At 38.9% G+C, this 15,927-nt stretch overlaps 1 protein-coding gene across 2 annotated transcripts in view; it reads right to left on the bottom strand.

Moving 5' to 3' along the window:
* immp1l (inner mitochondrial membrane peptidase subunit 1) overlaps window positions 1-15,927 on the bottom strand; it is a 65,859-nt gene that overhangs the window by 30,720 nt on the left and 19,212 nt on the right. For both annotated transcript variants that reach the window (XM_055649263.1, XM_055649264.1), the window contains exons 2-4: window positions 4,649-4,788; window positions 318-406; window positions 47-173 (exon numbers count right to left, since the gene is read on the bottom strand). In XM_055649263.1, the coding sequence (XP_055505238.1) occupies window positions 47-173; window positions 318-406; window positions 4,649-4,753 (321 nt within the window). In that variant the 5' untranslated portion in view covers window positions 4,754-4,788. The remainder of the gene's footprint in view (window positions 1-46; window positions 174-317; window positions 407-4,648; window positions 4,789-15,927) is intronic.

Raw genomic sequence — 15,927 nt, 5'->3', positions numbered from 1 at the left:
AGTCACAGTATGTTTAGCAAAATAACTCATACATAGTAATACTCACGTATCTGTGACTCTTAAAAGCATCTAGTGGACCACTAGTACACACTTTGTCCCCTTCCAGACCAATCACTCTTTTGCAGATACTCATCTTGGGGTCATTAGGATTTTTAGCAATTATTATATCTCCTCTGCAGACAAATATTGAATGAGGTTAGAGGAAACATTTCATGTGCAGATTCAGAACAGTTAAAGTCAATAAATTGACCCAAAGATAAGGGTTAGAGTTAAAGTGTGCAATATTCAGATATTTTTTAGAAATTCCTGGAGCTTACTTTTCAATGCGAAAAAACTGACGACTAATTTTCTCCGAAATGATCACATCATAGGTCTTAATTGTAGGCTCCATCGAAGGACCAGAACACTGGGAAATGAAAAAGATAATTCCGCTGCTATTTTGTTTAATGTATTTATTTGAACCTAAAGAATCACTCGTAAAACATGAACAAAAATATATTGATAATTAATTACAATTGTGTATGTATTCCTGAAAGCACACGAAAAAAACTTTTATTAATGAAGGAATTAATGTGATGTTCATCTTTTATTATCATTGGAAAAATCGCTCTGCATTTTAAAAAAATGTATCCACAAAAAGATCTTAATCTCCAATCTTCCCCCAATACAGATCTGAAACTGGCCATTAGGTTCATCATGACATTTTCGGAAGATGCTATCCTCAGATCTTCTTTCTACCTTGGTGAAATAATTCATCTGTACCATAGCCTCACAATATTTTATATTTGACAAGCATTTGATAAGGTCCCACATAGGAGATTAGTGGGCAAAATTAGGGCACATGGTATTGGGGGTAGAGTGCTGACATGGATAGAAAATTGGTTGGCACACAGGAAACATAGAGTAGGGATTAACGGGTCCCTTTCAGAATGGCAGGCAGTGACCAGTGAGGTACCGCAAGGCTCAGTGCTGGGACTGCAGCTATTTACAATATATATTAATGATTTAGATGAAGGGTTCACAAGTAACAGCAGCAAATTTGCAGATGACACCAAGCTGGGTGGCTGTGAGGAGGATGCTATGAGAATGCAGGGTGGCTTGGACAGGTTGGGTGAGTGGGCAGATGCAGTTTAATGTGATAAATGTGAGGTTATCCACTTTGGTAGCAAAAACAGGAAGGCAGATTATTATCTAAATGGTGTCAAGTTGGAAAAAGGGAAAATACAACGGGATCTGGGGGTCCTTGTTCATCCGTCAATTAAAGTAAGCATGCAGGTACAGCAGGCAGTGAAGAAAGCGAATGACATGTTGGCCTTTATAACAAGAGGAGTTGGGTATGGGAGCAAAGAGGTCCTACTGCAGTTGTACAGGGCCCTAGTGAGACCACACCTGGAGTATTGTGTGCAGTTTTGATCACCAAATTTGAGGAAGGACATTCTTGCTATTGAGGGAGTGCAACGTAGGTTCACAAGGTTAATTCCCGGGATGGCGGGACTGTCATATGCTGAAAGAATGTAGTGGCTGGGCTTGTATCCTCTGGAATTTAGAATTTAGAAGGGATCTTTCTGAAACATATAAGATTATTAAGGGTTTGGACATGGTAGAGGCAGGAAACATGTTCCCAATGTTGGGGGAGTCCAGAACCAGGGGCCACAGTTTAAGAATAAGGGATAAGCCATTTAGAATGGAGATGAGGAATCACTTTTTCACAGAGAGTTGTGAGTCTGTGGAATTCTCTGCCTCAGAGGGCGGTGGGGGCCGGTTCTCTGGAATCTTTCAAGAGAGTGCTAGATAGGACTCTTGAAGATAGCGGAGTCTGGGGATATGGAGAGAAGGCAGGAACGGGGTACTGATAGTGGATGATCAGCCATGATCACATTGAATGGCTTGAAGGGCCGTATGGCCTACTACTGCACCTATTGTCTATTGTCTAATACAGCGGTTACAATAACTCCTTATTATATTGAAAGATCACTAGCCCAAATATAATTTTGCCTCTGTGGCCTATTAAAATTGACTTTCTTAATTTAAAGGGCAACAATGTGTTCAACATTGACACGGTGATGGACCAATGAAATATTTTGTTTCAGGAAAGGAATTTTTATTTACATTGGCCTTCAAACATCAGGAATTAAGTTAACCTTGCTGAGCGATTAATTTAACCTGCTACAATCCACGTGGTCTCCCGCTGTCCATTTTGAAATCTATTATCTTTACTTCGTCTGTCCTAAATGTGACTCTGAAATGGCGTAGTAACAGATGCAGATTATGGCAGCATAGAATTATGTCCCTGCACTAGTAAACCAGATGTGTTGATCTATGTTCAAGTATTACGTTTAAAATTCATTAATGAAATAAATCTGGATCAAAAAGCTAACATTAGTAGTATCAATGGTACACTAACATCCTATTTGGAAGGAAATCGTCATCCAATCTCTCCCACGCTTAGCCCTTTACCCAATATGGTTGACTCTTAACTGCCTACTAAAAGGCATTAAATCTGGGTTGTGGCTTTATTTTGGCCCATCCATGACATTCCATTATGTTCAGGGCCTTTCTGTCAAATCGTGGATTAAGTGGCAAACAAAATTGCCTTCCACATTGGATTGACATGATTTTGGGCAAGTAGTGATCACAGTCAGTAGCAGCTCATGGCAGGAAAATCCAGCTTTTATTTAAGACTTTTCCATCTTAAAAATTCTGTGCCCTAGCCCTGTAAATTCATAATTCTCAGAACTCTAGTGATAAAATATTGCATATGCCTCTCAAAATTGATTAAAATTGTCCATCAAACAACAATGCAGCTATTTTTCACAAATATTGAGGAAATGCAAGACATTTTGTTCTGAGGTATTAAAATGTTTAATACTGAATAATGTCGGACTATGAATTTGTTATTGCTGCAGTATTAGGTCATATGCCATGAAGGTAAACCTCCTGAACGAGCATAATTCACTGACACTATTTCCAGTATAAGCAGAAAATAATGTTTACACCTGGATTTGTATAATCATTCTTGTATTAGACCAATGCTAATTCTTAAAAAATTAGCTTAATAATGAAAATATTTAAAGTTGAAATTATAAAGAACCATTTGGCCAATCACAAAACTATATTTGGAATCTTCCCAAAGAAATGGAAAAAAATAATGGCTGCAAAAGAATATTAGAAGGATATTTCCATCAGGAAATAGCATGATCACCAAGATGAAGAATAGTTTCTCCCCAACAACTATCAAGCTCTTGAAAACTACACAACACAAACTTCTACTATGAACATATAAGGACTGCCTTTGGTTACACTAAGGACGGCAGGTTTTTCTAATAGTATTGTAATTATTCATTCTTTAGATTTTAAAAAAATTCTATATTATCTGTGTGCATTGCATTTAATGGCCTGTTATGCTGCTGCAAACAAGAATTTCATTGTTCGGTACATATGACAATTGAACACCCTTGACTCTTGATATTTGCCACAACTTCTATAGATACACCACAGAAAGCATACTGTTGGGTTACACCACAGCATCATTTGGGAACAACTCTCTTGAAGACCGCAATAAATTGCAGAGACTTGTGGATGCAGCCCAGTCCATCATACAGACCAGACACCCCACCATTGACTCCATCTACACTTCACCTTGGAAAAGCAATCAGCAAAATTAAATAAGTTTCCCATCTTGGACATTCCTTCTTCCACCCGCTCCCGTGAAGCAGAAGATTCAAAAGCTTGAAAGCGCGCACCACCAGACTCAGAAACAGCTTCTTCCCCTCTGTAATTAGGCTTCTGATCAGTTCTACAAGCTCGGACACTCTCCAATTCAACTCTACCCCATTAAAGACATTGAACATTGTCTCTGGAACTGGTGCACTACAATGTTGGGAACTATATTATGCACTTTGCATCTTCTTTTTGCTCTACCCATTGTACTTGAGTTTGGCTTGATTATTTTTATGTATAGTGTTATCTGATTTGATTGGATAACAAAGCTTTTCACTCTACCTCGGTACACGTGACAATAATAAATCCAAATCCAAAACTAAATCATGTGACTACTATAAGCAAGATTATTCCATTCCCAAGAAAAGTCCAAATGTGCAGACTTTGAAACGGGAAGGTGGTTTATTTACTGATCTTAGCCAGGATAAATCTTTATCAAACACCTAAAAACACCAAAAAGGGCAAGGTAAAAATCTTTACTTCATTCCACACCAGCAAATGTCACATTTAATCGTTTCCCAATCTTATGCCTGCCTTTGACATATTTTTGTAATAGCCCATTGTTAAAGTGTTGGCTGGTGTGGCATGCCGGAGAGAAAATGAAATATCAATCTTCATGATGAAAAAATTAAGTTGCTTTTACCCTTGTAATAATCTAAGCATAATGTTAACATTTCAAGCAAATTATCAACAAAACAAGTACCTGTAATATCAAACTATAATTTAAAACATTTGCTATATTGTCACAAATTGTTTTACAATAATATTTATTTGGTTCAAGCTGCAATTTGTGACTGAGCAATATAAAAAATGTTCTAAAAATAACTTACTAGGCTCTACAAGTGGTGTGATTGATTTTCTGGAAGTCTAGATAAAATATTACATAATATTACAACAGGGATTGCAAAAGAGAGAAAAAAAAACATACCACGACAATTTCTCCTAAGTATTCAAAAGTACAGTGGGCAATACAGCCATACTGAATAGTGAAGCCTGTAAATCCCAAAACTTTGCCAAAGAATCGTCCTAGCATATTAGTTCTCTTCGACAGACGTCCCCCTTAGAATCCTGCAAGAATGAAGACAATGTTGTTATGTCACTGCCAAACATATTTAAAAAATATCAAGTATTAATTGACTTAATTGTTAATGTAAAATTATCTGTAATGCAAAATTGCTTGGTTACAGTATAAAATACATACAATTTCCAATACTAAATGCTAACATTTTAAAGAAAAGAATTACTGATTATATTAAATGAACACACCAGGGTAAATGACTTGCATCAGTGGAATGAATGTATGTATACGTGTGTGTGTGTGTATATGTGTATGTATGCGTTTTTCTACCTTCGTCAAAACGCTACGTGCTAGCGCTTAAATTTTTACATATTCTGACACATTTTTCCACTCCACGTCGTAATCAGGTTCACTTAAGATTTCATCCTATATTTCACAAGTATTTAAAAAAAAGGCAAAAAGCGGTTCTCACACAGCCTTTTCCCATGACTTTCCACTGATGATGTCACAATGCCACTCACAGTGCACCAATCACAATGGCCTCTCAAGCTGCCGATGGCCACAATGACATCACAATGGGACGTGTCACAGCTTCTCACAGACAGCGTTTTTTCCAGGAGCTTCAATAATAATCACAATGGGCTCTCAAGCTGCCGAGTGCCATACCTCTGTTCCCCGGGTTACTCCCCCCTCCCCCCCTCCCCCCCCCCGGGTTATTCACACCCCTCTCCCCCTCCCCTCCCAGGTTATTCACACCACCTGCCCACGGGTTATTCACATCCCACACCTCCTCCCACCCCCGGGTTATTCACACCCCACCCCCTCCCCGGGTTATTTACACCCTGCCCCCTCCCGCCCAGGTTATTTACACCCTGCCCCCGGGGGTTACTCATGATTAAAGTTTCAAAAAAAGTCAAAACCACCTTTTAAAACACCAGCTTCCAGTAACGTTACAATGCCCCCCCCCCCAACGGTACAGTGAAACAGAATATTCCACCACTATCCAGTGACGTCAGGGGGAGGGCCTCATTTCAAAAACAGCTACATCAGCTCCCCAACGGGTCTGCACATACTCTAGACTAGTACATAACAAAAACTCTGATCTTGTGCTCTTCCGGTTTTGCGTTTTTTTCTAATTGCACAAAAGTGGTACAAGATAGCGCTATGAATATTTGCCACCTTACTCACCATTCTCCTGTTCTACAAGAGCAACAAGTTTTGTTCCGATTATGGTATATTTTAAAAGTTCTTCAGGTTTAAAAATCTTAAACATCGCGTATGTGCAGATTGGTCTCCTTTCCTGCGAGTCCCCACCACGCAGATTGGTCTCCTCTCCTGTCAGCTGCCGGGATGGCGACGCCCCTTCCTGCACCATCGCCGCACTGATTGGCCGGGTTCACTGTCTCAAATTAAGTGTCAAAGTCTCATGCTTCCCATACTCCTGATGAAAAATATGTCGCCTGGGTGTCTGAACTGGGAGTTGTAATTGGGACGTGAGAAGATTGTAAGATTACGGAGATTGGTGATCAAAACCAGACTTGGGACAGGGGAAGGGGATGGGGGCAGAGTCAGGTTTTGGGTTGGGGAAGTTGGGGTAAGAAAGAAGTAAGCAAGGATGTAAGTTTTATTGCACACGAGAGGAGACGGCATGTAGACCATACGTGTGACATACCGTTTGTAGTGCTCGATTAAATTTCCTGATTAGTGCAAATCAAGTCAGAAATTATCTTGCACTTCAGAAAAAAGAATCAATATTCAAATGTATAAAACTGGAAATGAAGTTGTGATATGCAATCACATATCTGGGCAATTTGTTTATGATGATTATTGGTGATGTGCTTTGCTCATTTGCCTGCCCCATGTACATACAGTGCCATCCATAATGTTTGGGACAAAGATCATTTATTTATTTGCCTCTGTACTCCACAATTTGAGATTTGTAATAGAAAAAAATCACGTGGTTAAAGTGCACATTGTCAGATTTTAATATAGGCCATTTTTATACATTTATACATTTTATACATACATTAAATTACAGCTGTGTTTATACATAGTCCCCCCATTTCAGGGCACCATAATGTTTGGGGCACATGGCTTCACAGGTGTGTTTAATTTCCTCCTTAATGCAAGTACATGAGAGCTCTTGGCACCTAGTCTTTCCATCACCTTTGGAAACTTTTATTGCTGTTTATCAACGTAAGGACCAAAGTTGTGCCATTGAAAGTCAAAGAACCCATTATGAGGCTCCGTCATCACGTGAGCCTGATGACGGAGCCTCAGCTTAAAAAGACCATGTGCACTGGTAGTCTCTCTCTCTATCTCTCTCGTCCCCCTCAGACTGGTGGCAGCAGTCTGGTGTTGGTTTAGTTTGTTTGATTGCATAGTGTTCTTTATGTAACTCTTCATTTATTAACTTATTTTGCTTGGGAAGGATGGGACTGGCATTATTGTTTTCGTGGTTTTGTTTCAGGTTTATTTTCACACTGAGGCAGGTTTAGAGTCTCTGGTCCGACGGCCCATTGAGTGGTCGGCCAGAGCACCCTTTATCTTTTGTTTGCTAGCCCATCCGACCCCTCTTTGTTTGGTTGATCCAGGTTTAGTTCTTTTTGTTAGTGAAAAATAAATAATTTTTCCATTTGAACCTGGTTTTGTATTATGTTATTGGCCTTTGAGGTATTTGATTTTGGCAGCCGCAACGCACAGCAAGATGCAAGACACTGGTTAGCCGCATATTTATGATGGCCAGGTTACAATTTGCCAAGAAGTACTTAAAAGAGCAACCACTGTTCTGGAAAAAGGTCTTGTGGACAGATGAGACGAAGATTAACTTATATCAGAGTGATAGCAAGAGCAAAGTATGGAGGAGAGAAGAAACTGCCCAAGATCCAAAGCATACCACCTCATCTGTGAAACACGGGGTGGGGGTGTTATGGCCTGGGCATGTATGGCTGCTGAAGGTACAGGCTCACTTCATTTTATTGATGATACAACTGCTGATGGTAGTAGCATAATTAAGTCTGAAGTGTATTGACACATCCCTTCTGCTCAAGTTCAAACAAATGCCTCAAAATGATATTCATTCTACAACGACAATGATCCCAAACATACTGCTAAAGCAACAAAGAGGTTTTTCAAAGCTAAAAAATGGTCAATTCTTCAGTGGCCAAGTCAACCACCTGATCTGAACACAATTAAGCATGCCTTTTATATGCTGAAGAGAAAACTGAAGGGGACTAGCCCCCAAAACAAGCATAAACTAAAGATGGCTGCAATACAAGCCTGGCAGAGCATCACCAGAGAAGACGCCCAGCAACTGGTGATGTCCATGACTTCCACCAGTCATTGCATGTAAAGGATATGCAACAAAATACTAAACATGACTACTTTCATTTACATGACATTGCTGTGTCCCAAACATTATGATGCCCAGAAATGGGGAATTTATGTATAAACACTACTGTAATTTATACATGATGAAACCAAAATGTATAAAAATGGCCTTTATTAAAATCTGACAAAGTGTACTTTAACCATATGTGATTTTATCTATTACAAATCTCAAATGGTGGTGTAAATAGGCAAATAAATAAATGATGGGTCTTTGTCCCAAACATTATGGAGGGCACTGTACATGAATGCTTATAAGATGCATCAAATACATCTATTTCTCTCTCTCTTTCTCTCTCATAGAACATAGAGCAGTACACAGCACAGTACAGACCCTTCTACCCATACGTCTGTGCCGAACATGATGCCAAATTAAACTTCTGCCTACACATGATCCCTATTCTTCCATTCCCTGCATACCCATTCTATGCGCCTCAGTTTTGGTATCCACTGTATTATGTGATACTTTGTCAAACTTTCTTAGAATTTATATTGGCCCACATCTGCTGTTATTCCTTCACCAACTTTCCCAAATACTTCATCAAAAAAATAATCAAATCTGACCTTTTTTTTTTAACATATCTATGGTAGTTAACCATAACTAAATGTCCTCTCCAAACTAGCCCTTTCCATGGTAGTTGCTATTCTGGAACATTACAATTACCAATATTGGATCTCATCTTAATAAAATTAATCATCTTTCAATAAATAGGCTCCACTTCAAATTGTTATATTACATTACAAAACTCCCCTAGACAGTGCTTACATCATGAAAGTCAACTACAATATACAATGTAAAAACAAGGCATTGTAGATGCTGGTTAACAAAAAAAAAGTGCTGGAGTAACTCAGCGGATCAGGGAGCATCTTTGGACATGCATAGCAGACTGAAGAAGGGTCCCGACCCGAAACGTCACCTATCTATCTTCTCCAGAGATACTGTCTAATCCGCTGAGTTATTCCAGCATTTGTGTGTCTTTTTTTGAAATGCTATGACAACATAATCTAAATCTAAGCCACCAGATTGTTCTTTCCCCATAGCCTTGTGTAATTTTCTAACCAAAATAATGATTTGCTCTTCCCTTAAAAGTTGGGGTCTTTATCTCAAATACACCTGAAAGCAAATCCTCCAATAAGTCTCCAACTGCCTTCTGTCACAAGTTTAAATTTCTTTTTCAGGGTATATATGGAAGGATTCTTTTCTCTATCATAATTGTTCACAGTTGCCTCGTGGCTTTGTCGACTCCAGTGAAAATTGCTTTACTAACACATCATTCATATAAATACATTTTCTGACCCTTGATGCTTTACACTTTCTAGGCTTCAATGTTCTTTCAATAATGGGGTGTACAAAACTGTAAACCGGCCAAGGTAAAATTGGTTTTCATCAGAAGAACAAAACAGGCAATTGCAAATATTTTCCAATTTATTTATCCACTAAAATCCACTGAAAAGAAACAGGGCTGCCAATTCATTATCACCAGTTTTGCGTTCCACCAAGTTCTCCTCACGCTCCACATTTAAGCTCAATAATCTAAATGCGGGCTACCTATTCTCTGTACAAACTCATAATTAATTCCAGTTTAAAATGGCAATAACATGTGAATGCATCTCACTCTCCCTCTTCAGTCCCCTATTCCCCTCTTCCATTATCCCCCCCTCTCTCCACCCTCCACTAACCCTCCTCTGCTTCCTTCCCTCACCCACTCCCTCCCTTCCTCTCTATTCCCCCTCCCCTCCTCCATTACCCCGCTATCCCTCTTCCTCACACTCCTCTTCGTCCTTCCTCTTCTTTCCCATTCCCACTCCCTCCCTCTCCTTTCCCATACCCTCAGTCCCCTCTCTCCAATATAACCCCTCATCTCCCTCTATCTCCCTGCCCCCCGTTCCTCACACCCCCTATCCCCCCCCCCCACTCTCCCTCCTCACCTCCCCCCACACACCCCCTCCTTCCCCACTCTGCCTCCTCAACTCCCCCCACTTTCCTCTCCCTCTCTCTCTACTCTCTCCTCCGCCTCAATCCCCCTCTATCCCCACTCTCCCTCCTCACCTCCACCACTTCCCCTCCCTCTCCCCTCTCTACCCTCCCTCTATCCCCCCCCCCCCCCCCCCCCCCCCTCTCCTTCCTCACCTCCCTCACCCCCGCATTCCCCTCTCTCCCCTTCCTACCCCCCTCCTCTCCCTCTATCCTGCTGCTCCCCCACCTACAATGAAAATCGAGATGTTTTTTAAAATGAAACCTCCCCCCTATCCCCCCCACAATGAAAAACGTTTTTTTTAATTAAATTCTCAATTAAAATTGTGTTTTTTCTTTAAAATAAGTCAAACACTAGCAATGTTACAAATTTTTGAGATTTTAAAAATCAAGTCTGCAATTTATCCCATCAGATAAAGCATAAAAAGAAGTTTAATTTGACACCTAATTCACTTTCATATCTCAAGTATTTAAAAAGTTATGGCCATTTTCATACTCAGAAATTAGCATCTTGTTCCCTATTGATTTTCTATGGACATTACAAAAAAGCTGTGATCGTGGACAGTCAAAAGCCCATAACCTTCTTAAAAATTAAGAGAACTGAATGAAATTTTCAGTTATCATAGATTGAAGCATTCTGAAACATATAAAATAATCTTACTTGGATGACCTAAAATTAAAGCATATAATTAGTTAGTTACCCAATTGTAGCTAATTCCAACTTCAATTACTAGATCTAAACATCTATCCATTTCTTAAGAAATGATTAACATTTTTAAATAGCCTAAGTGTCCAAATAATATTCACAAAGAATTCACAATAAAACATGATTTTTAAATCTCATTTACATTAATTTATAGGCCAAATGGAAGGAATTTAGTGTTCAATTGCTGTAAATTAATGGCCATTTAAATCAGCTTTCGAGTGGGATCCTGTGGAACGCGCTGGTTTAGAACGTTCACATTGCGGTAAATTTGTGCCCCCAAATGCCCAGAAAAATACTGCGGGATTTAATGGGGACCCAAATTAGCTACTCGCAACATAAAACTTTGTATCAAGGGATCTTAAGAAGCGCTTTTTAATGTAAAAATAAACAACCTACCTTCCGTTGTCCCCTGTATGAGATCCGACCCGTTGTCGGCGGTCGCGGGTTTAGAGGTTAATTTTTAACTTACTATAATAATTAAATAAACCCGTAAAATGTAAAAATAGCTCCAGCGAGCGAAACTTCAAGCGATTTTTCATCAGCAACTGAGGTAGGCTGAACAAGCTCGATTTGAACAGCCTAGGGAAAATCGCGTTTTAAACCCGCCCCCCTTTAAACGGCGCCATAATCACACACACGGGCTGGGACAGATCAGCAGCGACGCTTAAGGTAGGTTTTGCAACATACCTACAAACACAATATTCGCTGTCAATGAAAACTGAAGCATTTGATTAAAACACAGTTTTTTTTGAAAATCATGATTTTTTTATGTAAATGAGATTCGGGATCCCATTGTGATGTCATTGTGACGTCAAACGGGATTCCATTGTGACGTCTAACGCGGCTTATGGACAGGGCATGTGGAAAAGTGGTTTGAAATGTGATTTTTTTAAAAGTTTAAAATGTCAATAACTTGTAAAATATACCATCAATCTGAACGGAACTTCTTTGATTTACATCACAGGACAATGATGAGTAAGGTAGGCCAAAAATTGTAGCGCTATCATGTACCGTTTTGGCGGGGTTTTGGGATCTCACGCGCACGCATACAAACAAACAAGGTGAGTCTTAGTAATATACAGATTAACTCATTTTTTAGACTATTTCATAAATCTCTAAATGCTATTTGTCTTTTTTATATCTTTATCAATCTGAACATAATTATAGGTAATTATGGATTTTTTTTTCCATCTCCAAATGTTTATTTGTTGTTTCACTATTAAATTACACAAGATATGTGTGTTTTTACAAGTAGCAGAATTACCTTCCACTTCCAACTGCCTCACAGTCTACATCCTCTTGTAAATATTTAACAGTTCTAATAAATAATATTCCCCTTTGGATGCTTAAATATTTTAGAAATAGACCAAAAACGGCATTACAATAAATGCTTGGATGCACCATTTCTAACTCTCTCCAATGCAATTAGTAGGGATCATTAAAACAAATGCTTTATTAAGAAGTTAACATTATTTGTATATTTATGATTCAAGTTGACAAAATGAGAATTAACAGTTTATCTTTTTAACAAATTCTTCAAAAACACATTGAACATATATTTCAAAGACAAGTGCTGATATATATCCAGCCAGCAAGATGCCAAATAACTTTAGAAATCAACCATTTACAGAAGTATTGATTTCTCAAAAAAAAATCAAACCGGATATTAATGTTCCAAGCTAAAGTTGTGCAATGATTTGTATCAGGTGACTTCTCAATTCAAAAACAGCCGCCCATTGAATGAGGCAAGGTTTAACGTTAAAGTAAAAAGCAGAACATGCTAGTAATACTGTGGGACAAGAAACAGAGTTAGCATTTCAGGTTGAAGACTGTCAGAATATTCCTAACCACCTACACTAGGGATGATTTACAGTATCTGAGTTTTGATTATAGTTTTCCAGGTCATTTCTTCTTCAGAAGAGATCTCAAATGGTCTGAAAATCTGAAACCCTGTCTCTTGCACCAACTCCTGACAGACATTCAAATATTTTTATTTATACCTTCATTAACACATGGTGTACTCCGGAGATTACCATCCTCAAGGCCCTGCTTTTTAATATTTTAACTAACTCCCCATATTCACTCCGCAGGATCTCATCCCTTTTCTTTCCCATGTCATTGTGCTAAAGTACACAACAACTTTTGGCTGCTTGAAGTCCCCCTTGAGAATATATTGCAGCCGCTCAGAGACATCTTGGACTCTGGCAGCACACACCATCCTAAAATTTCATTTGCTGCCACAGAATCTCCCGTCTGTCCACCTAACAGATGCATCTCCTATCACTATGGCCGTGTCTGACTTTTCCTTCCTCGCTATGCCTGTCACCAGAGACCTGACCACTGCTGCTCCTCCCGCCTGACCAATCATCCCCAACAGTATCCAAAGGAGCGTGCCTATTGTCAAAGAAAATAGCCCCAGGGGATTCCTTTATTCTCTATCCTGCTGGTCATCCGTCTATGTTTTTCCTGCACCTTGGGCGTGACCACCTCACTATAACTCCTACATAAGGCACTCTCACACACCTGGATAATCTTCAAATGGAAGCTTCAAATTCCAGATTGTTGTATTCTTTAACAATAACATGTTTTATAGCTAGAATCAGAAGGGGTTGGCTTCCCAATCTATATTTCAGTCTCCCATATCTTTGTGTTTAAGAAGGAACTGCAGATGCTGGAAAATCGAAGGTACACAAAAATGCTGGAGAAACTCAGCGGCCCGAAACGTTGCCTATCTCCTTCGCTCCATAGATGCTGCTGCACCCGCTAAGTTTCTCCAGCATTTTTGTGTACCTCCCATATCTTTGTGTTTTTGGAAAAGACTAATGTAGTGCTAACTAACGGTAGTTTTGTGCTAAGCACTTGTATTAGGGAAAATCACGTGTTCAGTGGAGACTAGTGTGTGGGAAGCTTGAAACCCTCATTGTGTCAATATTGTGGATGAAGTTATAACAAATTCTGCTTATCCCACGTGTCAAAAATTGTTATATCTTGAGTTTCTCAATTCTGATGAAATGGGATGAACTGGGATCTTTGGGTCCAATAGTGAAAGACACTGAGAATGGAGTGATTTACATTAGAGACCTTGCTTAGAAATTGATCCCGCATGGATTAAATTAAATTTACTTGTGTAAGCATGTAGTGGCCAGTTATTCTCAATATCTACTGTTTGGTTCCATTTCAGAAACAAACAAGAATGAGCAAATACAAAATAGAAATGAATTGCTAGATATATGAAGGCATATGCAGCTTAGTAAAAGATAGAACTATGGAAGGGGATGACAAAACCCTTGGATGTGTGAAGGGAACTTGAAGGTAGTGTATGCAAAATCATATCACCTTAGTCCTCCCCACGTTGGCCCAATTACATGCCCAATCCTTCTCCACCACCAAATTATGTGACTGACCCCTGATGCTGCCTTTTCTCCCAATTATGCTGCATCCCTTCTCATTTTTTCACCTAATAACGCCCTGTACCCCAATCTCCCTGCACCTGATATTACTTGCTCATGATCAACTCCATCTTATTTACATCCCCAGTAGTCTCGCTCCACATACATTTTTCTGTGATTCTCAGCTTAAGCACAGTATGCATATAATGTCTGTATTCTACTCAAGGGTTTATTAATGATTATTGCATAAAATAAATATATTATGTGCAAAAATACATGTTATCTGCATGCCCCAAGCACAACTCATTACAATTAGAACTTTGGAACCAAACTGGAATTTTTATTTTTAAATTACTCAAACCCAACGTGTACTGAATTAAGTTTTAACCAAAACCACTCCATTCACTATAAGATCCAAAATCGAAAAAAAAATCACTTTGAGCCTCCAACTGTGAGTAAAAAGATGGGAAAGGCTTATTTCCCAGGGCCAAGCAGTGATGTTGCCATGTGGAACCCTATATTGAAGGTGTCATCAATAATCGCATTACATTTCCACTAAATCTTACAGACATCAGAAATGGCACCAAAGCTGCTTTCATCTCATTCCTTCAAAATGACTTACAAGTCGCTTTACCTGAAAGAAATAAAATCCACATGCAGCTGCTACTTTAGCCACCAGTGGATGCAGTGAGAATGGCAAATGTGATCTAATTTCACCGTGCCTATGGCCTCTATTCCCTATCCAATAATACATCTGTTAGAAAATCCTGCAGCGACAAATCATCTTTAATCCTACCAGGGACCTCATGTTGGTCTCGTCTTCTAAACACTGCAGCAGGTTCTGGCTGATTCTGCAACTGATATTTGCAAGTGTCTGGGGATGCTCTCAAATCCCAGTTCCGCCAGGAGGAATAAGCTAAGGATCACAAAGCATGACCCCAAAAACCCTGATATGACTATATTGTGACCCAAGGGCATTCATTCTAGGTGAAGATTAGAACTTTGCATAATAAGATTACACGGCAAGTGAACGATATCAAGGGACAATCCATATGTACTTGTCTTGCTTTGTGTGGCTAGGCTTTGCTACACACTAAAAAAACATGTTTCTTTCTGTTGGAAATGATAAGGATTCACATAAATTAGTTGATCATTTCAAGCTTTAATGCATCTCCAATTATATCTCATTTACTGACCGCTCTTTTGCCAACCAGATCATCGTTCCCTTTTATTACTTCACTGTTGTCATTCTGATTTCAACTTACATTCACAAAGATAAGCTATAAATTTACACCTGAGCTGACTTTACAAAGGATTACAAATGGCTGTGTACACAATGCTGCAGAAAAGCCAATGAGGTCTATTAATCAGAAAACTTGTTTTTCCTAAATTACAATTATTCATTAAAAGTGCTTACACAATTAATTTCCAATACAGAAAATGTAAAGGCAAAATATTTTCAAACAAATTCAATAAAAAAGTATTTCAGAATTTTAAAAATCTTTCTAAAAACACATTGCAGACAACAAATGTGTAACTCGTCTGAAACAAAATACTTTTGCATAAAGAATTGAAATTGATTTTTTTAAATAAATACTCATCATCTCGTAAAGGTTGGATTTAGATATCGCTCCACAGGTCATCAACTTTCCTCAAAATTCATCAAAACCATTACTAAACAAATTTAGTTTCAATCGAATAAAAATCCTTTAAAATAATCATCTAAATTACT

Source organism: Leucoraja erinacea, chromosome 18 (genome assembly GCF_028641065.1).
Source record: "Leucoraja erinacea ecotype New England chromosome 18, Leri_hhj_1, whole genome shotgun sequence".
Classification (NCBI taxonomy): domain Eukaryota; kingdom Metazoa; phylum Chordata; class Chondrichthyes; order Rajiformes; family Rajidae; genus Leucoraja; species Leucoraja erinaceus.
This window is presented reverse-complemented; position numbering and strand designations above follow the sequence as displayed.